Source organism: Dasypus novemcinctus, chromosome 9, assembly GCF_030445035.2.
Source record: "Dasypus novemcinctus isolate mDasNov1 chromosome 9, mDasNov1.1.hap2, whole genome shotgun sequence".
Taxonomy (NCBI): Eukaryota; Metazoa; Chordata; class Mammalia; order Cingulata; family Dasypodidae; genus Dasypus; species Dasypus novemcinctus.
The window spans coordinates 49,492,362-49,518,139 of NC_080681.1; the positions used below are offsets into that span (position 1 = coordinate 49,492,362).

The window sequence follows — 25,778 nt, forward strand, 5'->3', positions numbered from 1 at the left end:
ATACTACAGTCATCTTTTTTTAATCCTGTGGTTTAGGTTGTGTTTTGTCACTTCTAAATGAAATAGTAGTAATTGATTGAGTAATCAAGCTATAGACCCCTTTGGCATTAGCACTGAACTCTTATTAATATTTGTTGTCTCGTTCTGGAAGAAGGATTCAGATATTAAGCAAGAATGGCTTTAAATTAAAGCTTAAAGGATAACATTTTAGATGGGAAGCTAGATAGAATAAAATCAAGAGCTTTAGGAACAAATTATGATGACAACATTAAGATGAAGAGAGTGAAGATCAGAAATTCTGACACAGCATATTAAACTTTTTCTAAAATCACACAAACATACACACTTTGTGAATAAGGTTAAAATGACTGATTTATGATTCAAAAAAATGAAAGTTAGACCTAGGTTTTAAAAGAAGAAACTTTATTTTTTCACAGATACAGAGACTAAATCCAAAAGATATTATGATTATGTAGTACACTTACTGACTTTAAATGTTGCTGTTCCTAGCATTTTATAGGTACTATAATTTTGTATGTGCACATTCATCCTGGACACAAAGCAAAATATGCCTTCAGATATAGCTACTTCTCTTTTTCCTATATTTTCTCATTTCTTAATTTCATTCCTCTATGATGAGATACAAGTTAATAACCTGAAAGTTTCACTCATTTCTTTCCTCCTTTTGAACATTGGGCTCTTCCTTTCCTTTGATATCTGAGAAAAGAAAAATTAAAGATTCTTAATGAATTTCCTGGGGAAAAGCAACCAGAAGGAAAAACAGTGGGCACCAGAAACCTAAGACAACCTTCAGTTCAGGAGCGCATGCACCATGATGATGGGGAGAGAGAGAGAAAGCAAGATGGCAAAACTAGGAGTTCAAGAGTCAGTGAGTACTTTGAGAGTATGAGCGAACTGGAGGGTAAGCTATTCTAATTTGATTCCTCAAGAACTAAGTTATACTTGGATATCCGTGTATGATTTGAGTACAGGCTGAAACATTTGTCAGATCTTTTTATTGGGATAGTGCAACATGCACTGTGTACAGATTGGTAATAGAGGATACACAGGCTGCTTACATTATCAGACCATAAATCTGAAAGGCACATTCCGTCCACATAAGAACTGATGACACTGCATGAAGTGGGTCTAAGATGAGGGAGAGGAGGCAAAAGTCAAGTCAAAAAGTCAGAAGTCCAAGGAAGGAGAAAATAATAATCAAAGATCACATCTGATGAGGAACAATGCTGACCCAATTCAGTTCTAAGTCCCAAGCAGAGAAGAACAATCTGAAAGAAGACAGCAGAGATACAGTTGGGATGGTCAGACAGTAGGAATGACAGAAATAGGTCATTTCAAAAATTCCATCTAAAAACAAGGAGAAGAAAATTAATACAGATCCCTTAGGATGTACTCTTTGGGAAAAATCAGGAAATGTGAGGGGAAAACTTCTACCCACAGAGAAACAGAGAACAGCCAAGTACTCAATAGATCTAGGCAGAAGGAAGCCAAATAGCTGATAGAGTCAAGCTTCTATACCACCAAATGCTTTCACGCCACCTGTTGCAAGAGGCAAATCCTCTAAGAAGTCATCCACAATCCTCAACATCTGTTTCAGTGCAGAGAGGATCAGAACGTCCTTTATTGGGTCCAGCTCCCACTCTGAGGTATAATTGCTAACCACCAAGATGTTAGAGAAAGGAAATCCAAGTTCTGTGTGGACTGCCTCTATCTGCAATAAAGAAATTAAAAACACAGAAATCTCAAAACAGTGAAAATAGTTTCTATTTTATGTCAATGTAAATTAAGAAAGCAATAAAAAAGTCAGAACTTGGAAATAATTTTCCTGTTGGGGAAACAGAGTTTTAAAAATGGCCCCTTAAAGTACTTTCTTGGAAAACCTTGAAAGACAAGCTCTAATAATCACTATTAATTATCATTTAGTGTGTGTGATATATATATATATAATAGATTTGCTATGAATTAGAAACAAAATGTAACAGTTCTATATAAACTCCTATGAAATTGAAGCAGTTTTTTAATACTCTTATACTAAAGCCCATAATTTTCTTGTTTCCTTTTAAAAGTTATTCTCAGGATAAGGTGATTTTGCTAAACTAGTATAATGTGCCATTCTTACTTAGACTAGTTTCTCTCTGGAGCTAGACTGCCTGGGTTCAAATCATGGCTCAGCTCTGTTACTTAGCTCTGTAAAGAAACATTGATGTTTTGCCTTTCATCACAGTAAGATCTATTGTCCTGTACGTACAGTGGCATTTTATTCCATTTATTCCCCCAGTGTCTTACTTTTTTTTCATTTTGTCTTCCAAGTTTTAGGTCACAGTAAAGTGGCCTACAGAATACAGGGGACTCCCATAGACTCAACATCCTCCCCCTTTCCCCCTTCCCATATCAATAACGTTTTTATATGTGGATGGTACATTTGTTACAGCCGATGTACAAATATTGAAGCATAGGCACCAACCATGATCAGTGTTTTACATTATGGTCTACATTCTAGACCACAAATTTGTATAAATTTTTTATGAAATTCAACATGGCCTGTATCCATCATTGCAAGATAAATCAGAACACTTCCATTGTCGCCTAAATACCCCCTCTTCCATCAACTCCATTCCTCCATTGTTCATCAATTCCAATGAATATAACACACGAATGAAAGAAGCTGTTAATGTGGGAAAGGGTGAGAGGTGTGGGAAGTGGGGCATAAGGGAACCTCTTATAATTTTGTGTGTAACATTTTGTGCAATCTAAGTATCTTTTTTAAAAAGTAAAAAATGCATTAAAAAAAAGAAAGAAATTTTGGCAAATACTTAAATTCTGTGCTTTTGCCTCTTCATCTATAAAATGGGGGAATAATAGGATCCTTCTCAAAGGATGGCTATAAGGATTGAATAAAATAGTTTTTCTTACACTTAGTGTTCACTAAATTTTAGCTAGAATTATATTCTCTCAACTGATGTTCCCACCTCCAGCCTTCTTATCATTCCAATCTATTTTGCACAAATGTGGCGAATTAATCTTTGTGAAGCTTACCTTTTATTATATCACTTCTCTTCCAAAATATTACTATGATTCCCTATGATACACCTAAATTAAATTAAATCTGATGCAGACATTTCTTTCTCACCCTATCCCCGCCTACCAGGATCCCATCCTCCACTAAACAGTTCAATTCTCTGCTTCCCAAACACATTGCCTTTTCTTATATTGATGCATTGACTTAAGCTTTCCCCTGGCCTGAATTTGGTTTTCTTTTGTCTCTCTCTACTTCCTGAAATACTCCTCTTTGAAACTCATTCCCAGTGCCACCCTATTAATTAAGTTTCCTTTCCCTTTTTTCTTTAATTTTTAAAGAAGCTTTAGATTGCATGAATGTTACATAAAAAATATAGGGGATTTCCATACTTGACCCACCACTTCCCCTTCCCACGCTTTACCACATTAACAACATCCTTCATTAGTGTGGTACATTTGTTACAGTTGATGGACACATATTGAAGCATTGCCACTAACCATGGTCTATAGTTTACACTATAGTTTACACTCTGTCCCATACAATTTTTAGGTTATGACAAAACATATCCTAGCCTGTATCCATCATTGCAATGTCATTCAGGACAATTCCAATGTCCCCAAAATACCCCATATTACATCTATTCTTCTGTCTCCCTCCCCTCAGAACCCCAGGTGGCTACTCCCTTTATATCAATGATAAAAGTTCTTCCATTGCTAGAATAATAATAAGTCTACAATAGAATAATAGTATCTACTTTAGTCCATTGTTCATTCCCCAATCTTGAGGATTTGGGGATGGTGATGCCCACTCTGTTTCTAATTGAGAGGGGGCTTAGATCCCATGGGGAACATGGATGGAACTATCTTGCTTGCAGTTGCAGACACTCTCCTGTTCCTTGGGATGGTCGTTGTACATCATCATCTCCTTGTTAGTTGTCCCAGATGAGTTCAATGAACTGGAGAGTAGGTGTTGCAACTCTGCTGAGATTCAAGGTTTAACTGGCACGTGAATGGACCAAAGGTTAAGTCTCTGAGACATATATTTAGCAAGTATAGTGCTAAATATAGGTTCAAGTAAAAGGGGAAGAAGAGCCATGTGTAGGGACACTATAAAGGAGTCTAACTCTTTTACACTGGGGAGCATAAATTGTGATGAAAGACACATGTCTAAAAATTTTTTTATTCCAATTTTTTTGTGTACTTTATTTGTTATTTTAACACCATTATTATTACATTTTCTTGTTAATTTTATTTGGTTATTTTTTTGGCTTCATTTCTGGAGAGGTTTTGGACCACAGAAAGCTCACAACTTTGGCAGGAGTAGATCACAGATGTGGGATCTCAGTGATGGGGGAATGTATAGGGAGGGGTGGACCTGGGGCATGCCTCTAATGCATCTAAATATGTTCAGGTGTTCATGGGGCATTGTCTCAGTAGATGAAGACCCACACAATAACTGAAAGAATATTGAATTTCCATCCTGGGGAGTTCTGCTATATTCTCTAATAAGACAGCAAGAATTTCCTGAGTTCAAGGGCAGTGCATAGTGAAGGAAGATAGATTTTTATGCTAGGCCTTGATAGTGATGATTGTACTTATGAACCTTTTCTTGTGAAATTGAAACGTAGCCTAGTATTATATATGCCTAAGTGTTACCTCCTGAAAACCTTATTATTGCTCAAATGTGGCCTTATCTAAGCTAAACTCAGCATATAAATGCACTACCTTTTCCCCAGTGTGGGACATGACTCCTGGAGATTAGCCTCCCTGGCACCAAGGGATTATTGCAAAGCACCAGCTCACAATGTTCTGGGAAAAAACCTTGATCAAAAGAAGGAAATATTAAATACAAATTAATTTTTATGGTTAAGAGATTTCAAAGTGAGTTGGGAGATAATTCCAGAAGTTATACTTATGCATGTCTCCTATCCCTTTTAAAACAGTATTTCCCCCTCTAAACTTTTAAAGCACTTTGCTCTTAGCCTTTCACATTATTTATCATACTTAGTCATATCATATCTATTTGTAAACTTTGCTGATCTTACTCCCCCATATTCTCACTCCCACCTATAAAATTGCAATATTTTTAGTAAAGAGGAATTGTTTTGGTTAGAAAGTACCACATTGACTTAATCATTGAAGGATACTCAGTAAATATTTACTATATTGAACCAAATTGAGCTAAATTACAATGAATAGAACTTTCTGTAAATGCCAATGTAAAAATAAGTATAAATTGAATTTTTAAAATTTGGAAAATTGGTCTTAATTACTTAGGTAATTGTTTTAATTCTTCTTAAATCACATAAGTGACTTTTATTTGTATACATAATAATACCATATTTTTATGGTAGCATATACTAGAAAATATTTTTACAAATAGCATCATTCATTACCTTGGACTTCACAGGCACACATCTGTATATGTCTATAAGATCTCCTTTTGTAATCAGATCTATGTCATCCACATGAGTGAGCAAAGCCACATGTACCATGCCTATGCAAAAGAGACACATATAGTTTTTAGGGCAACATCATTATTCTTATACTTAATAACTACCAATTATGTAATAAGCTATCTATGGAGCAATTTCAGAGATTTAGGAAGCTCCCACCCCCCAAAACAATCTCACTGAAGTTCTCAGTTAGTGCCTAGAATTCCTCACATAAGAAGTCTTTCCATTGTCTTCCATGATAAGAAATAAGGCTTCAGATTAAACATACCCTTGAAAGAGGTAACTAAAATTTATGTTACTCTATTGGAATGAGACTCACCATACTTTATCAACTCCTTTTGAATTCTTTTGATATTTGCTACCATCTCACTGGAGAAGTCTGCAACAGAGTTGGCATCAAACACAAATGCCACACAGTGGATTCTGTCCTTCAGCAATGGGGAGTCAATGTAATCATGATGACTTGGTGTGATTGGTTTTATGGAATTGAACTGTAAGGTAAACATAAAGCAACAGGTTAATTCAACAAATATTTATGAGCACATGCTATGGACCAGTGAACAAAAGAGTGAAGAAAGAAGACAGGTGTCTGATCATTTGGGCTTACAACATAGTAGAGAAAAGAATCATTAAGCAAATAGCTAGCTGTCCTTTCACCTAAAAAGTTAGGTAATGCTTTTGTGCTGAAGGGACATATAACTGAAAGCTAAGGGACAAGGAAGAGTTGGTCTGGTAAAGGGGACAAAGATATGGAGAAAAGTGTTCTAGACAGTAGAATCAATGTAGGCAAAAGTGGAAGTGAGAGCATTCAGAAAGAAATCTGCTATGATCAGGCAGACAGCAAGGGGGAAAAGTTGGTCAAGATAAGAGATCTTTACTCAAATTAGCAACCCCTCTATTGGGAATATGTCCCATAGATATACCAGCCAAAATACAAAATGTTATATGTACAAAGCTATTAATTGCAGGTATATATGTAATAGCAAAAATATGATTTATCAACAAAATATAGTATACTACTATTTATGTAAGAGGAGCCACAAATCTACACATTTGCTTATATATTAAGAATGGGTGTAAAAACCATATATTTTTATATAGTTACTTATAGGAGGAGAGGAGAAATTTATTTGAAATGGCAGAGATAGAAGATAGATTGCTTTTAATATACCTTGTTTTGTAGATTTGATTTTAGAAACATAAATGATAAACAGAAATAAAAAATAACATTGAATTAAAATAAATTTTCAAACACAAATTAAACAAATTAACTTTTAATTAAAGAAGTTGAGTTTACAGAACAATCATGCGTAAAACATACAATTCCCATATGACACCCTATTTTTAGCACCCTGCGTTGGTATGACACATCTGTTACAATTGATGAAAGGACATTCTTATAACTGTATTATTAACTACTGTCCATAGTTTAATTTAGGACTCAACATTTGTGTTATGTAGTTTCATGGATTTTTTAAAATTTATATTCTAGTGCTATACATACAATGTAATATTTCCCTTTTTAACCACATTCAGATATATATTTCAGTGCTATTACTTACTTTAGCAAGTGAACTTCTGCATCCAGTTGGGTTTATAACTACACAGAGAAAAATGATTTCTGATTATACTTGTAAATCCATATAAATTACTGAGTTTTGAAGTCAAGTATAGTATTTAAAATTTTGCTAAAAATTTAATTGTTTTCAAACTTTGATTGTGCCATATTATATTGTCATGATATTAAATATAATTATGATTAGATTGTTCATGTTATTCTGAGACTACTGGGAGTATTTTATGAGGTAAGACAAACTAGTTCTGATATGATATTCTATCATCCTTGGTGTCTTTGAGATAAGGGGGTTCTCAGTTTGGGAGAAAGCAGATAGAGGTGCAAGTGAGAAGAGATTAAGTTAAAACACTCTAGTCCTAAATTTGAATGGGAATCATCTGTATGAGTTTATAAAACACCTTATCACAAAACACATTTCCAAGCTCTGTCCAGTTAAATGTGCTGGAAACAATGACCAACCCTGTAGCAATGAAACCCTGTCCAAAATCAGAGCTTCTTAGAGAAATAGTTAAGAGTCAAAATCTGGGACAGAAAATGTACAAAATGTGGCTAGGAGATCTAGTCATATCATCTAGTCATAAAACAAGAAATTTAGTAAAGACTTTTAGGGTCATGTCAAAAGACTCAGCATCCACGTTGTAGAGGCTCCCACTGGTCAAAGATGGTGATATTTGTCATTAAGATGGAAAAATATATATATAATGGACTGAAGCACATTGAATATATTAAGTCCATAACTTTTCACTATTGGCAAATACCAAGAACCAAGTTGTCATTTCAAAAAACTGGTAATAAAAGAAGAAGAATCAAGCATTTATCCTGCCTTTCTTATATAACTGTACCTCTAGATAATGAGATAGATCAAGGGAGGTTTCTCTTTCATATGTGATATGAAGAAGGAATGATATAAACAGAATATCCCTATTTGCACACCCTAATAAATAAAAGGATTCAGACAGTGACTGCCCATGGAGACCGATATTAGAAAAGTGAGGCAACCTGACATTGTATGTTTCCTGATAGACCACAACACCACCTAGGAAGTAGAATCTGAATCTGAACATGTCTATTGATCTAAATACCAATTTACAAAGGACCATGTAAAACTATACCAAGGGATACAAATGGTAGAATTTTGACCATGGGTAAGTCAATAGAGCAAACAACTTGATTTCTTGGAAAACAAATGACAAAAACAAAATGAAATAGAGGCAGAAATTACAGGTTAAATGAGGCTAAATAGATTTATTTTATTCATTTTTCAAATAAATTATTTAAAAATTTATGATACTAACCTACAAGACATTTGGAAATTTGGGCACTGAGTGGTATTTGATAAATTAAGGAATATAATACTCCTAAAACACTTGTGTTAAAGGTATTACGGCTATGCTTTACAAAAGAATATATGTATATTCATTTATAGATGAAAGGTTATTTCTTAGATTTGAGTATAAGCAACACAAGGCAGGAAAACCTGGATGGATATAGAAACGTGATTGGCTGTGAGTGGAAAATTGTAGAAGCTGGGTACATGGACCTTCATTAAATTATTCTGTCTACTTTCGTATATGTTTAAAATTCACTATTATAAAAAAAGTTATTTTTGAAGAAAAAAGAATATTTAAAAATAAATGTAATACCATCTATGAGATATAACTCTATACTAAAGAATAAAAGAAGCCTTGCATGAATGGAAAAATAAAACATGTTATGTCTCTGGATAGAAGCACTGCACATGTAAAGATGTAAATAAACTTTTCATTGCAATTTCAATCAAAGCAAAAGCAAGTTTTCTTGGAAAAGTATATGTGTGAAAATGGTCAAGGAAAACAAATGAGAAATGAAAAATTAATGACTTGTCATTTTTAATTGATTGTTACAGTAATTGACAATTGATTGTTATAGTAATTAAAATAATATCATACTGATAAAGGAAAAGATAAATACATCAATAGATTAAAATAAAGAATACAGAAACTGACCCCTATATTTGATATGGAAAAGATTCAAAGGCATTCAGTGAAAGATGCTGGTACAAGTGATTATCCATTTGGAAAAAGATAAATTGATGATTAATTCAGGATCTAAATGTTTAATAAAAGGACTAGAAAGTATTAGGTAGTATTTCTATGGCCCTTTAAAACATGACCACAATAAACAGCTTCTGGTCAACAAGGATGATGGCATAAGATACTCCAGGGTGCCATACCCCATAGAATTTTTTAACAACTGACAAAAACTAGCAGAGCCATTGTCCTCAAAACTCCAGAAAACATATAAAGGGCTGCAGTTATTGGATGAGTGCTGAATCAAGAAAACACAGCTTTAAAAACATATTCATATTCCATAAAGGCATGCTCCAGGTGCACCCCACACACACACATTTCCCCTTCACCAACACCCTGCACCAGTGATCTTCCCCTGCAATTCAAAACCTCCCCAAAAACAAAGCAAAAAAAGAATAAAAATGATAAATAATAATTTAAAAAACAAGTAAAATTAAAATATAAAAACTTTTTTTCATTGTGACTTTCATCACCATAAGATATTAATGTTATCTTTTATGTAGTGACATTTCTTCTGTATGTCCCCCCAGTGTCTTTTTTTTTTTCACTATATTTTCAAAGAAGTTTTAAGTTACAGAAAAGTCACAAAGAAAATATAGGGGGATCACAACATCCCTCACCCACCCCTTCTCCCACACTTTCCCACATTAACAACATCCTGCATTAGAGTAATACATTTGTTATAATTGATGTACAAATATTGAAGTATTGCTACTAACCATGGTCAATGGCTTACATTATGGATTACATTTTGCACTGTATACTTTTATAGGTTTTGACAAAATTTATAATGGTCTGTATCTGCCACTGGGAGACCATGCAGAACAATTCCAAAGCCTTAAGAATGTCCTAAGTTCCAGCTCTTCTTTTCTTCCCTCCCCCTCCTATTGTAACCACAAAGTTTCAATTTTTGAAGAATAAGGTTCATAGTTACATGCCTTAATATTGAGGGTTTGACATATTGGTCTGTTTTCTTTTTTTAGGCACTGCCTATGTTCTAGTGAGATTCTTGCTCCTCTAACTGAGAACATAGCAGGACTCCCCAGGATGGAAATTTAATATTTTGTTGTTTATTGTGTGGGTCTCCACCCACTGAGATAACACACACTGACAAAATGAACATTTTCTTATTCCATAGAAGCATGCCTCAGGTGTGGCATATCCCACATATGTCCCCACCCCCAACACCCTGCACCAGTAACCTTCCTCTGCCATATTTGCCAAAAGAACATTTCCACCATGGTAGTTTTAACCACAGACCTGCAAGTCCCCAGATTTCACCTGTCCTCCTTCCGGCCCTCCCCCCAGTTCCATGGATAGTCCAACCCAACCTGCCCACCCTTCTCCCACTCACAGACCAGCACCATCGACCCCCGAACATCCCTACACCAATATCACCCCCCATCCACTTCCCAACGGCCCCCTTCCTCCTTTTCATAGGTTTTGCCCATACTGAGCTTCAGCTCACCATACTCTACTCCCTTTCTGTCTCCTCATAATCTACCTTCCAGATTCTAGATCTGTGAGTCTGCTCAATTTGTTTAAATCATAATTAGTGAGGTCATGTAATATTTGTCTTTCAGTAACTGGCTTACTTCACTCAACATAAGCTCTTCAAGGTTCATCCATGTTACCCCATGTGTTAATACTGCATTCCCTCTTACACCTGAGTAATATTCCACTGTATGTATTCCACCACAATTTGCTTATCCATTCATCTGATGGATTCATGGGTTGCTTCCTTTTGGAAATAAAAATGCCACTATGAACACTGGAGTGCATATATCTGTTGGTGTCCCTACTTTCAATTCTTCTGGGTATATACCCAGCAATGGGATTGCTGGATCATATCACAGTTCTTTAGTTAGCTTCCTGATGAATCGACAAACTGTCCTCCACAGTGGCTGCACCATCCTACATTCCCACCAGCAGTGGATGAGTGTTTCCTTTCCTCCATATCCTCTCCAGCACTTGTAGTTCTGTACTTTTTTAAAAATAGCCGTCAGTCTAATAGGTGTACGATGACATCTCATCGTAATTTTGATTTACATTTCTGTAATAGCTAATGACGTTGTCTCAGTGGGTGGAGAACCACACAATAACTAAAATAATATTGAATTCCCATTTAGCAATGCTAAAAGGAATCCTTCAGACTAAAAGGAAAGAATACTAGACAGTAAATTATAAGTAATTAAATGACAGCATTGTATTTTTGGTATGTAACACAACTTTTTACTTCTTACAGGTTCTCAAATGCAAATGCATAAAAAGTAATGATAAATATGATTTTGGACATGTGATGGATAAAGACACAATTTGTGTAAGAACAATGTATGTGTATGCTATTGAACATAAACTAGTATCAAATCAAATGTGATTGTTATAGATTAAGGATGCCAAATTTAAGTCCCATGATAACCACAAAGAAAATATGTGAAAAATATATTTCAGGTAAGTCCCCTCTTGATATAGAGGTGGAGTAGACATAACCATCCCAGGGTCCACAGGATGGAGGAATAGAGTATGGATTAGAGTGGACTTACTGATATTCTACTATGGAACTACTGTGATTAGTAATGGAAGAAATTGTAGCATTGATGTGGAGAAAGTGGCCATGGTAGCTGCAATGTAAACCATTATCCATGTGGTGCAGCAGTGCTCCAAAATGTATTCACCAAATGCAGTGAATGTCCCATGATGATGAGAGAGGCTGTTTATGTGGGGGGAGTGGGGTAAAGGCGGGGGAGGGGTTGAGGACCTCATATTTTTTTAATGTAGCATTTTAAAAAAATAGAAAAAAGAAATTAACAGGTAATTGTTGAACATGTGAAGAATAAATAGCTGATTCATTAACTGATTCAATAAATAATAAACATTTAAAATTTAAAATGAAGCATGAAATAAGAAGCAGAGAATACATCTTCTCTTTTTTGTCAAACTGGCATGGGTTTATATCATTGTCCATGTCCAAAGAAATTAAAATAATATATGATTATCCAATTTGCAAAAATACAAGTGATTAAGCTAGAAGTTCCCTATTAATTTATTGCTTTGGAGTCTAAACTGGTGATGACCTCTCTCTGCCCTTGGTACAGTACCCAGCACATGTTAGGTACTCAACAAATATTTGTTGAATTAAATTTTTTCTTCTTTATTTTCTTTTAAATGTTACATTAAAAAAATATGAGGTCCCCATATACCCCCACCCCACCCATCTCACCACTTCCACATCAACAACCTCTTCCATCATCGCAGCACATCCACTGCACCTGGCAAATACATTCAGGATCACTGCTGCCCCACATGGACAGTGGTTCACATTGTAGTCCACACTCTCCCCCAGTCCACCCAGTGGGAAAATGAATGAAAAGTACCATTGGGCCATAAGGAATCCCCATTACTGTGACCTTATCATGATCTTACCTATGAAATCCTTCACCAGAGTAAATTACCAAGTCAGATTTAATTGGCCACACCTAAATTATATTTAACATTGATTTGTTACTAAGAATATACAAGGTTTTGAAATTAAAATAGTGTGTGAATCTTTTCATTGTCCAGTGATCTTAAGTCCCTCGGATGCTAACACCCCATTCTTTAAAATCCCATGTATGGGCGGCGGACTTGGCCCAGTGGTTAGGGCGTCCGTCTACCACATGGGAGGTCCGCGGTTTAAACCCTGGGCCTACTTGACCCGTGTGGAGCTGGCCCATGCGCAATGCTAATGCGTGCAAGGAGTGCTCTGCCACGCAGGGGTGTCCCCTGCATAGGGGAGCCCCACGTGCAAGGAATGCACCCCAGAAGGAGAGCCGCCCAGCGTGAAAGAAAGTGCAGCCTGCCCAGGAATGGCGCCACCCACACTGAGTGTGGTGACACAACAAATGACACAAGATGACACAACAAAAAGAAACACAGATTCCCGTGCTGCTGACAACAACAGAAGCAGAAAAGAAAATGCAGCAAATACACACAGAGAACGGACAATCGGGGTGGTAGGGAAGGGGAGAAAAATAAATAAATAAATAAACAAATCTTAAAAAAAAAAAAGTCCATGTATGGAAGGAAAGAGGTCCAAAGCAAACTTATTCTTTGCTATCTAGACATCATGGGACAGTTTCTATAAAGACTTGTGGAATAGAAACAAACTTCTTTTTGTTACTAACTGCTCTTTGCCCCATACATAGCAAATGTGCAATCAATTTATCTTTCATAGGGGATATATTCGAGAATATTTTTAAGCACTTATAAGAAATCTTTCCTAAACCACCTAAGATAGTTAGGTACTTGTTCTATATACACCCACAGCATCCTGTTCTTACCCATACTGTATTCTTATAGAATTATTTCTTCTTTATAGAAGACTGCAAGCTCCTTAAAGGTAAAACTATCTTAAATATCACTGCAACCTCAAAGCCTAAAATAGTAATAAGTGCCAAAAGCATATTTGTTAACTAAATAAATTACTTACAGAGGAGATAGTAATTAACACTTAAAACTACTGATCTGTATCAAACTCAGCACAGTTTGTATCATCTCCTCCAATTCAGATAGAAAACAAAACCCTCCACAGTCCTTCTGAGATACAAAAAGACAGAAGCTCATAATCTAGTCACTAAATTCTGAGAAAGGCATCTCACACTTTTCTATTGTTGGGGTGAATATGTTGTGGTTCATTTGGAACAGAAAAAAAAAATAACACCATTATAGAAAATGGCTTGACAACAATTTGTCTCTTTATGGGAGAGTAAGATAGTAGAGGGAGTCTTAGGGACTATATAAACTAACTGTTTATTACTGCTAGTGCATTCTTCATACTTCGCTTTTTACCATTATTTCATTATCTGAAACAAGAATCACCACAATGTATTGGTTGTTTTCCAGGTGCCAGACACTGTGCTAAGTAATTTACAAACATTATGTATTTAATCTTCATAAAAATCCTAGAGAATGTGACAGACATTGCTTGCTTGCCTACCCATTATCTTACCAATAAAGACTTAATCATGTTTGGAGCCAAAATGTAACCAATATAAAACATTATCTCCCAAGAGTCCATTACAGCTTTGGTGACCATGTGACACAGATTGGGCCATTGAGAAGTAATCGGTGTGACTTCTTAGAAAGCAATTTTTCATCAGATTAAAAAAAAAGACTTACTAAGGTAACTCTTTGATCTCCCCCTTCCTCTTGTCTGAAACATGGACAGTGCTCGGCATGGACATCTCACCAGCAAAAGGAAAGAAGGCCACATGCTGAGTGGTTCAGAACAAGAACTCAGAACTACTGACTTTAAGGCTTTCAAGTGCTGCCACAGTGGCCCTGGGCTGCTTACTTTCAGACCTCCTGTTACCTGAGAAAAACCATCTATTTGATTAAGTTGATATAGTTGGATTTGTTTCATATAGCCAAAAGCAACACATGGGTGTCACATCTCTGACAGAAGAATCCTTCCTATGATTTTATTCTTTATGTCTTTTGTAACAAAGATAGTGAGCAAAAAGAAATTAAAATCAATTATAATATCTCAATGATTAGCCAAATCCTACCTTGTATCTGTCAGGAACGTGACCTTGTAAGATATAGGGTATGTCATCCATGCACAGTCCTTCTTTCACACCTAGTCCCATTGAATCACACAGAATGAAAGGCAAGGAGCCACCATTTTTCCCATCTGTAATGGAGTAAATCCTGTACTGCGGAGAGGAAAAAGGCAATTTAAGAGATTTTTTAAATTGCAAATTGAGATGAAGTCTACATTTAATGAAGGTGATCAACAAAAGGCTTTCAAATCTAATGAACTTGAAAAAAAGAAGCAAAGTTTGAGGGACCTAGGGTATACTCACCTGTTCGGATATTCCAGTTGTATTAAAGCCCACTGGAGCCTGGTTAGTTATGTGGCCTCGGAAAACAGACTTCACTGAGTTAAAAAAGCTAGACTTCCCAGCTCCAAATGGACCCAGAAGCAGAATTCGGGCTTGATGAACTAGGTTTTCATACAGTTTATAAGTTTTTAAGTCAGACAATAAGTTCTCCCGGAGCCTGTTGAGACACAACAATTTTTAAAAGTAGTAATTTTTAAATTACTTGTTTAACTTTTAAAAGTTAGATTGCAAAGACCTGACAATAAATTTTCCTTGAATTCATTTTCTTTTCTTCTTATCATTTATTTTTTATTTGATTAACAACATGCCTTCTTACATAAAAAGACACGAGGGAAGCGGACATGGCTCAGCAGATAGAGCGTCCACCTACCATATGGCAGGGTCCAGGTTTCGATCCCCAGGCCCTCCTGACCCATGTGGTAAGCTGGCCCACGCACAGAGCTGCCGCACTCAAGGAGTGCCGTGCCACGCAGGGGCGCCCCCTGGGGGTGCCCCACACACAAGGAGTGTGCCCTGCAAGGAGAGCTGACCCACGTGAAAAAAGCACAGCCCACCCAGGAGTGGCACCACACACACAGAGAGCTGACGCAGCAAGATGACATAACAAAAAAGATGCAGTTTCCCGGTGCCACCAAGAGTGCAAGCAGGCACAGAAGAACACACAGCAAGTTGACACAGAGCAGACAACGGGTGGTGGGGGTGGGGGGGGGGAAGGGGAGAGAAATTAATCTTTACCAAAAAATTTTAATTTAATTTAATTTAAAAAGACATGAAGTCGTTCTGAGCTTACCCTACCTCAAATCCTACTGTAAAAGAACATAAAGCAAAAATAACACTTAACTAAAGACAATCATTTATAAAAACTCTTATACTTAAGCTACTAGACAATATAAACCTAAGAATAAATATCAGCTCTGTCAAATATGAAAGTGAATTATCAATTACAAACTTCAAAAAGCTCAGTGTGTGATTTTTGCACTTTATGGAAGTAGAAATTTCTAATAAGTTACTGCTCACAATAGATATTTCCTACCTGCCAATAGTATTCGAAACTGTAAGAATTTTTTTGCAAAAAGGTGCACATGCAGCCAGTTATTTTCTAAAGACATTCCTTTAGTAATGTCTTCCTTCTAGAAGTCAGTGTTCCTCTTTTAGCATTATAATTATTAAATAGTTTTATGATTATAGATATATAGTTTGCACAGTCATTCAAAAGTTATCAGTAATAATTTTTGCTATCAATTTTATTGATAGTCCCTATAATAAAATAAGTCTAGACAATGAACAGAATAATAGAACATTATAAACATTGACTCACACATTGATGCCGTCTATGGTCCTTTGGTTCAATAAATCTAGGGAAATAACCAAAGAATTATAAGAATTAGGAATTGTTGAATGATGTGACTGATAGAATGAATATGAAATACATAAATAGCCTTTCCATGAAAACAGTGCAGTATATTGAAAAACAAGTGGAGGGAATTAACATCATTCCATTTGGATAGGCTATAACTGGAAGCAAGGTGGACCACTGCAAGACTGTAGCTTCTCCACATGGAATGCTGCTCCCTCCTGTGGTTCCAGAGAAATCAGAAGCTACAGTGATGAGGCCTGAACACAGATGTGTTGTCACTTGCAACAGAAAAACAAGAAATAACACATCTGTTCTCTGACCTTAGCAATAGTGTGTGTCACCTCAACATAGGAGTTGGGGTGAGGTTGGGAGTAGAGGAGATAAGAATAGGTGAGAAGCAAGGAAAAGCAAAACCTAGAGGCACGGGCAGGTTTCAGAAAGACTGAGAAGGTTCCTGTAAAATATTTTCTCCACTGTACATTTTTCCAATAGTTCTGAGAGGACCGATGGGCATACATACAAAGGAAAATACCACAGGTGTCACAGTTTTGCTAAAACCTGCTATCCACCACTGGGGCTCCAATGGGTCTGAAAAATTCATTTGGAACAATGACACTCAGGCTCAGAATTTGTTTCAGTTTTTTATTAAACTGCCAAAAGTAGAAATAGTGAAGGCTGCAGTGTATGACTATGATATAACAAAACTAGAAAATAGCAAGAATAAACAGACATAAAAGCAACTTCTTTGAATTCTTAAAAGTACTCTCTTAAATAACTCTGATATGAAAAGAAAAAAAAACACAACTGTAAATATATAGAAAATAATAAAATATAAACTATTCATCTCAAATTTGTAATAGGAGTATATTTCACTAATAAAAGAAGGAAAGTGTTAAAAACAGAAAACAGGACCAGAAAAGAATAAAGGAACAAATATTAGGAATATAAGCAGCTGAAGTAATAAAATTATAAAGACAATTTTTTAAAATTGGAAAAAGATAAATTAATATAGTACTTGATTATTTTTCAGTATAAAACATATATGTCACTAACAGTCTAATCAAAGGAAGCCAATTCACAAAATGTCATACCAACACTCATACAACAGAATGGCAACATATTTTTAAAGTGACACTAACCAAGTGTTGGAAAATATTTGGAGTGACAGAAATTCTCATTCACTATTTTGGTACAAATAAGTTGGAATATTTGACAGTGTCTACTGAAGCTGAACATACACATACCCTATGAGCCAGAAATTTCACTATTATATACATTCTTTAAAAAATAAATATATATGTGAACCAAAACATATGTATAAGAATGTTTATAGAAACATTATTAGCAACAGACCCAAACAGGAAAACCTCAATGACCACAATATTGATTGGATTAAAAATGTGTAATATATTCATACAATTGGAATACTATATGAAAATGAAAAGGAACAAATTACTGCTACATTCTGTAATATAGATGACTCACTAGGAAGAGGTCGAAGCAGGTGGATTATGGTCCATTCACTTACATTACTGGGGGACAGGCACACTGAGGGAAGGAAAGAAGACAAATGATCCAGTCTCATTTCCTTATAAACGAGCTAATAACTGTACCTTCTGGGAAATATAGTAATGATATTTGCCATAAGAAAGAGTACTTCTCTCTAGAATGTCCTGGTTAAGAATTCCTTATAGTAAATAAACCCAGATTCGACAGATTAATGAGCCATTGCTTTCCGAAAAACACCATGTAAGCTAGTGGTAAAATGATTATTTTCTATAACCTAACCTCTCTCCAATATGCAAGGTAACCCACAAACTTCACTTGGAAACCCTGTCTTTTGTTCTGGGCCAGGAAACTTATTTCTAATACGAGAAAGAAAGCTCCGGGGCCACGCAGAATATCCTGGTACTCTCTCTGCTTTTTTTGCAATTTTGTATTGCCTTTATTCTTGAAACTATTAGGAAAGCTTGATACTTGGTAAGATCACTGATGAGATTTTATAATCTAATACCTCGTACCATCTGAATATCACAAATATAATATTGAATGAAAGAGACCAGACACAAAACACCACATACTTTGGTATAGCTTCATCTAAAGAAAGTTCAAAAATAGGAAAAATTAATGTTGATAAAAGAGGCAGATTAATGGTTATTTTTGTTTGGTAAAAACTTTTAAGAGTCTTAGAGGAACCTTCTCAAGTGAAAGAAAGAATCCATTTCTTTACCTGCGCAGAGCTGATGTTCAATTTGTAAATGTGAGTCAACTAGCTTACTTATTAACTGTGCACTTCTCTGTTTATGTGTTCTGCTTCTGTTTTAGTTTCTTAGGCTGCTCCAGCAATAACCACGAAATAGTTCAGCTTAAACAATGGGAATTTATTCACTTATGGCTAGAGTCTGGAAAAAAATGTCCACATGAAGGCATCATCAAGTCTATGCTTTCTTACCAAAGACCAGCTACTGGTGATTCATGGCTCCTCTGCTACTTGGCAAGGTACCTGGTGGCATCTGCTGGTCTCTCTCTCTCTCTTCCATGTTTCATTGCTTTCAGCTTCCTGCTTCCACGCTTCCTCTCTCTGTATCTGAATTTCATTCTCTTATAAAGGACTCCAGTAACAGGATTAAGACCCATCCTGAATGAGGTAGGGCACATCATAACTGAAGCAATCCCATGAAAAGGTCCTACTTGCAATGGGTTTATACCCACAGGAATGGATTAGATTTAAGAACATGTTTTTATGGGGTACAAACAGCTGCAATCCATCACATCCCACCCTCTGTACTCCAAAAAGACATGGTCTTTCCATATGCAAATACATTCATTCCATAATATCCCAAAAGCCTTAAGTCACTTCAGAAATAATGCTAATCTCTAAATCTCATGAAAATCAATTATGGGTGTGGTCTGTCCTGGGACATAATTCCTCTCTGTCTGTGTAGCTGTGAAATCTGCAGAATAAGTTATCTGATTACACAAATACACAAAGAAGGGACAGGCATGGTATAAACATTTCCATTCCCATAGGGAGAAATTGGAAGGACAACAAGGGTCATGGGTCCCAAACATTTCCAAAACGCTGCACAGCACACTCCATTAGATTTCAAGTTCTGAGATCATCATGGAATGTTTTGGTTTCCAGGTCCGATGAAGTGTCAACTCCAACCCTTCCTAGTGCTTGTGCTGATGTCACGCTCTCCTCGAACACTGAGGTGAAAGCTCCACCCTCTTCAAACATCAGGATGGCAGCCGGGCGGGCACTCAGCAATCCCTGGGGAATAGGCTCCACTTTCTGAAAACTAGGGTGGCTGCACTCTTCCTGAAAAATGGAGCGGAAGGCCCGCCCTTTCCAAGAATGGAGGCAGACTCGCTCTTTCTACTAACATGGGAGGATCTGCTCTCTTGGCCCAAGAAGCTGTCTCTGGTCCAGACCTCAGCTTCCATGGTTCTGCCCTTGAAGTGATTCTTCCTTCAGTCTGTCCAGTTTCTGTCCCTTTCAGTCCAGGCTGGCCATGGTTCGGTTCATTCAGATCTTGCAAAAATAATAACTAGTTGATTGTTTTAGTTTTGCTAAAAGCTGCCAAAACAATAGACCAGAAGTGGACTGGCTTCTATAATGGGGATTTACTAACGTATAAGCTTACAGTTTTTAGGGTGTGAAAGTGTCCAAATCAGGGTATCATCAGGTGATGCCTTCTCCCTGAGTTGCAGCCGTGGGCAATGAGGCACACAGCGGCATCTGCTGGTTTCTGCTTCTCCTCTGCGCTCCACTCCTTCTGTTGCTTCCTCTTTCCCGAGTTGTTCTTTGAGCTCTGGGGCCTTTACTCTCTGTTTCCACTGATTTCAGCTTCTGGGGCTTTTTTCCCTGTTTATGCAGCGTTTTCTCTGTATTTTCAGTTTATAAAGAATTCCTGCAAGTGGGCCAAGGCCCACACTGGGTGTGCCTCACTGAAATAACCTAATCAAAGGCTCCCAATGAAGTAATTCTACCATAAGTTCCCACCTATAAGAGGTTCTCACACACAGGAATGGACCAACTCAAGAACATAATTTTCTGGGGTCCACGAAAGCATCAAATTACTATATCAGTTTGTACTATTCTCTGGGGACTCACTTTTCTGTAAGTCAGAATTTTCCAAACCCTCAATTTCTGGTCTTTGTGTCCAAGAGTTTAATTCTCAGCTCATCCCTTTCCTCTTGCATTTTACTATAAGCTTCAAAAAGAAACCTCACTGCACTTTGCACACTTAGCTTAGCTACCTCCTCAGCTAGATATCCAGGTTCATTTCTCTTAAATTCTGCCATCCATCTGCCATCAGAACTCAATTTTTCCAGGTTCTCTACTATTTTAAAACAAAGATCACCTTTCCTCAAGTTTCCAATAATGTATTCATCATTTCCATCCAAGGCCTGATTAGAAATACTTTAATGTCCATATCTCTACCAACAGTCTCTTCAAACAATCTAAGCCTTTTTATGAAGCACCTAGTAATTGTTCCAGCCTCTATCCACTGCTCAATGCCAAAGCCATTGCCAAAATTTTAGTATTTGCAATAGCAGCACCCCACTCTTCTGGTACCAAAAATCTGTTTTAGTTTCCTAGGCTGCTCCAGCAAATGCCATGAAATGAATAAGCTTTAAAAATGGGAATTTATTCAGTCATGTCTAGAGTCTGGAAAAAATGTCCAAATCAAGACATCATCAAGGTGACGCTTTCTTACCAATGACCATCCACTGGTGATCCTTAGCTCCTCTGCTACTTGGCAAGGCACATGGTGGCATCTGCTGATCTTTCCCTTCTCTTCCAGGTTTCATTGCTTTCAGCTTCTTGTTTCTGAATTTCTCTTTGTATCTGAATTTCATTCTCTTATAAAGGACTCCAGTAGTATGATTAAGACCCATCTTGATTGAGGTGGGACACACCTTTACTGAAGTAATCTCATAAAAAATTCCTACTTAAAATAGGTTTACAACCACAGGAATGGGTTAGATTTAACATGTTTTTCTTGGGATATACAGTTTCCCACCACCACAGCTTCAATTAACAGTATACTTAAAAGTACTTAGAAAGAAAATAAGGGATATAGAGAATAGTTCATGGAAATTCAGCAAAAACATAAATTGACACCCACAGGAAAATCATGAAATATACAATGAGATGATCAAATATTAAAAGGTGGAAAAAATGTAAATATATCTGAAATAGAAGACCTCTAAAATTTGCATATTAAGGTACACATTATTTCTCAAGGAAAAATTATCCAAGATGATCAACACCAGAAGACATCCTAGTAAATTAACCATACTTCAGTGATTAAATTTAAAAAGAAAAACATATTTTGGGCAGCCAGGTAGAAAGATCAAATCACTCACAAGGGAAGACATACATACATACATACATATATATATACACACACACATACATACATACATATCTACGTACATACGTACATAAGTAACAAGGCCTTTGGTTTTCCACAACCATCCAATGCTGTGGAAACATTACAAAGAAATAAAGTAAGGAATAAGTAATCTGATAATCAAGTACAAAGTCCACAGACAAATAATTTGGAATATGCAAATACACAGGGAATATTGTTTGCAGTAGCCCTTCATTGAAACATTTAAATAGGAAGATGTAAACAAGTATTTCATAGAAGAAATACAAATGAACAATACACATAAACTTTTTAGTGATCGATGATAAGACAACCAGAAAGAGAAACCATCTTTTGACCATCAAATTGACAAATAATCTAAATTTTGACAAAATCAAATATTGACAAGGACTCAGGAAAGTATGCATTTTTATGTTGGGGATTATATAGACAACTGAAGCTTTTGAAAGGTATGTCTCAAAATGCAAATATATATCATCTTTAAACAGCAATTTAATTTACATGAAGAAGTATTTTTGTGCATAAAGTGATATGTATAAAGATATTGAAACATTTATAATAGCAAAAATTGGATATAAATGTCCTCTACTAGAAAAATAAGTAAATTAATTACAGTCTTGATAAAATGGGAAACTGTAGCAGAAGGGACCCACTATAATCAAGAGAAGTTCAAGCTCTGGTTTCCTTCCAAAAGAGTTGGAATCCTCAACTTAGCTTCTCTCTCTCTTTTTCTCTTTCCCCCTCCCTCTTTCTTCCCCATCCCTCACCTTCTTTTCCTTTCTTCTTCCTTCTCTCCATAGAAACAGCACCACAGGATAATAGTATATACGTGTATGTTTATACACACACACACACATACATATATACATGTATATAAACACATCTATGTGAAGAGATTTTTATAAGGAATTGGCTCATGTTACATGGTAGGGAGCGGGGGGCTGGCAAATCCAAATTCCTTAGGGTAGGCTGCAGGCAAAAAACTCTGATAAGGGTGATGCTAAAGTCCTTAGCCCAAATTCTCCAGAGAATGCTGGCTGGCTGGAAGTTGAGGCAGAAATACCTCTTCTGAGCTCTGAAACCCTCAGTTCTGGTTTACAATGCTTCCAACTAATTGGATGAGGAAACCAAGAGATGCAATCATCTGATTTTAGATACAAACCCCATCCATGAAATACCTTCACAGAAACAAGCAGGCCAGTGCTTAGCCAAACAACTAGGCCTAGCCAAGCGGACACATGAACTTTTTCAACAAACTTGCCCACCCCAAACACACTGCAGGAAACTCTATATATGCTACTTTGACAGTGGTTGCATCTTAGCTAACAATTTGTGATCAGGTTTCAGTCTGGGCCACCTGGAGATGGAACAAGTGAAAAGGTCAGGAAGAAGGTAAGCATTTTTACCATTTTTCTTTAAAAAGATGCGTTAGCTCCAACCCACCAAACACATAGGGGAAAACTCTATATAGGGTCATCTGATTAAACCTACCTTCACATCGAAAAACCTCACATTCCTGAATGTTAGTATTATCTCTTTGAGGTAGTCCAAGTTCTTCAATTACAGCAACGTTTACTTCTGCTCGTTTTCTATTTAGATATATCCTGAAGTTACTCCTGCCATAGCACAGGATGTTATACTCTCTGTGGAAGGCATCACGGAATTCAAATAATCTTACGTCAAATTCTGAATTTTCAATGTCTTGAAATGCAAAAAGGATAATGGAACCTTTTTTTTCTTGTGACGTATTGTAACTCTCTCCCATATATGCCCCAATTACATAATCTTCACTATAAGTCACTAGTATAGTAGGTCCTTGATTACTGCATCTCTTAAGCAAATCTTCACAAGAGAATCCATGGACAGTAGCCTTATAGAGAAGGCTGAACTTCTTTTCTCCAAAACAATTTTGCAGTTTCTTTTTTTGCAACCATGTCAAACGAGTTGTCACTGCCATACTTCTCAAACTACTGGAAATCAAACATATTTTCCATTAAATATTGAAAAACATAAGACATGCACTGTCTCAGAACTTGCATTTACTATGTCTCTTATTTATTCTGCATTACACAGGAATTAAGTAAACACAATATTATAAGACAGCAAGAACAAAACATCAGCTAGTTTTTCATTGTAGACAATTTAAACTTAGAAAAAAGGATTCTGTTATTTGCAATTAGCAAGGAAACCGTGAAAAGTAGCAAACCACTGACCTATTTGTAGAATCCGTACAAGGGCAGGAACCCAGGGTAGCTGCTCTTTGGATAGACAAGCAGGCACAAAGTGGGAGCTGAATATTCTTCAGCAAATTTCAGACTTCTGTAACTCACAGAAATGAAACTGAAACTCAGCGTGGGCCAGCCCAATTGGCAGCATGCCAGTATCTCTCCATGCAAGCATAAAACAATCCAACTAATATTAAATAAAGTTGTATAAAATAATACTGGGAGAATCAAGGAATTGAAGTCAGAAGAAAGACTAGTTAACATTTCACTACAGTTTTCAAATGATGTTTTTAAAGACTTTTTAAAAAGAAAAGTCCATCAGTTTCTTTATATGGAAATACAAAAGTGCTCTTATTCTACCTTCAGGCTGTGTCTCAAATCCATAACCATGTTCTCTTTATCTCTGCTATCAATGTATTCCAGACGAACAAATTTTCTTACGTGAATTATTATAATAGTCTTCTAATTGAACCAGTGTTTCTGCTTGCTCCCTCTCCAATTATTCTCCTCACCACAGCCAGAATCAGCTTCATTTCTAAGATGAAAATCAAATCACATGAATTCCCTACCTACCAAAGACCCTTCTCTGACTTCACATTGCTCGGTCACAGACTTGTGGCCTATAGACTAAATGAAACTTGCAAACCTTCAAATGTGTTTTGTCAGGCCAATGTAATTCTTTTTTCTTTTTTTTTAAAATTTGAATGATTTTACATGGAGTATCCATTCTATTATTCCCTATTGTTCTCACAATTCCACTGATGCCTTATACCTGTTTAGTATTCACAGATTTAAATTACCTGCCTGTCCAAAAAGGAATTTAAGTTTTTAACGCTATTATAAAACAATAGCAAATTCAAATAAAAATCTTCTAAGAAGGTTTTGTGTATTAATTAGTTAGCCAAAAGATAACATAAATTATTATATGCTTATTAACTGTTAAGCACTTTGCATTTATATCATTTATTCATTTCATTAAACTTATGAGGAAGATTTCAATATTATCTCCAGTTTTCAGTTAAATAAACTGCTAATTTGGGAGTTAAAGAATTTGCTAGAAGCCACTCTGATACCAAATTGCAGAGCCAAGATTTGAAATATAATCTAAGTGAAAACAGAGGGTGGTGGTTTCACAGGTATATACATTTGTCAAAAATTAATCAAATATATGCAATTTACTGAATATCATTGATATCTTTCCATAGCTGTAAAAAGGAACAGCAACAACAGCAACAAAAAGTCCACAGTCTCCAAACAATGTATTACTCTGTTTTCTTGCATTGTAAGAAATTTTATAATACAATTAAACTGCCTGGCCATGGGTTAAAGACAATGTTCTACATAAAGGGATTTAAATAATGTATTTCATTAATATGAAAATAATGTAATTAAGAAAGTTACAACTAGGAGATCACTAACCAGAAACATAAATAGAAGTCCCTTAGCTGTAGTCATGAATAATCTGTTATCCAGAGTTTCTAGCTATGCAAGATAAGCTTCCTATTTGCAAACTGTAGATCATCCATTCATTCACTCATTCATTCATTCAATAAATACTTGTCGAATGCCTCCTATGGGCCTCCACTGTTCTGGAGGTTTATAGATAGAGGGCTGCAGTAAACAAAGCAGATAAAGTTCCTGATCCAGTGAAGCTATAGCCTTCTCTAAGGAGACAGGAAGAGTGCCATGAAAGCATCTAGGAGAAGTATTCTAGGCAGAGAGAAGGGCCATTACAAAAACCCTCAGATGACAGTTTGTATTAAGGAGATCAG

At 36.2% G+C, this 25,778-nt stretch overlaps 1 protein-coding gene across 2 annotated transcripts; it reads right to left on the reverse strand.

Moving 5' to 3' along the window:
• Positions 1 to 406: 406 nt before the first annotated feature.
• IFI44 (interferon induced protein 44) lies at positions 407 to 24,105 on the reverse strand. Of its 2 annotated transcripts, none has more exons than XM_058303304.2 (9): positions 23,995 to 24,104; positions 23,273 to 23,751; positions 16,341 to 16,377; positions 14,984 to 15,179; positions 14,687 to 14,833; positions 5,815 to 5,986; positions 5,436 to 5,536; positions 1,561 to 1,732; positions 407 to 717 (listed from the first exon to the last, which is right to left on the reverse strand). In XM_058303304.2, exons 2-9 carry the CDS (start codon positions 23,736 to 23,738, stop codon positions 665 to 667), a joined length of 1,344 nt encoding a protein of 447 aa, XP_058159287.1. In that variant the 5' UTR covers positions 23,739 to 23,751; positions 23,995 to 24,104; the 3' UTR covers positions 407 to 664. The 2 variants fall into 2 exon arrangements, with proteins under 2 accessions (XP_058159287.1, XP_023438667.2); XM_023582899.3 differs by having other exon boundaries at positions 519 to 717; positions 23,273 to 23,748; positions 23,995 to 24,105.
• Between the last annotated feature and the right edge of the window lie 1,673 nt (positions 24,106 to 25,778).

Coding starts and splice junctions, on each gene's coding strand:
- IFI44 (XM_058303304.2), bottom strand. CDS start 23,738: ATGGCAGTGACAACTCGTTTGACATGGTTGCAAAAAAAGAAACTGCAA. Junction 15,180..16,340: donor ACCATAGACGGCATCAATGT/GTGAGTCAATGT, acceptor GTGTCTCAACAG/GCTCCGGGAGAACTTATTGT. Junction 5,987..14,686: donor ACGTTCCTGACAGATACAAG/GTAGGATTTGGC, acceptor TTTACCTTACAG/TTCAATTCCATAAAACCAAT.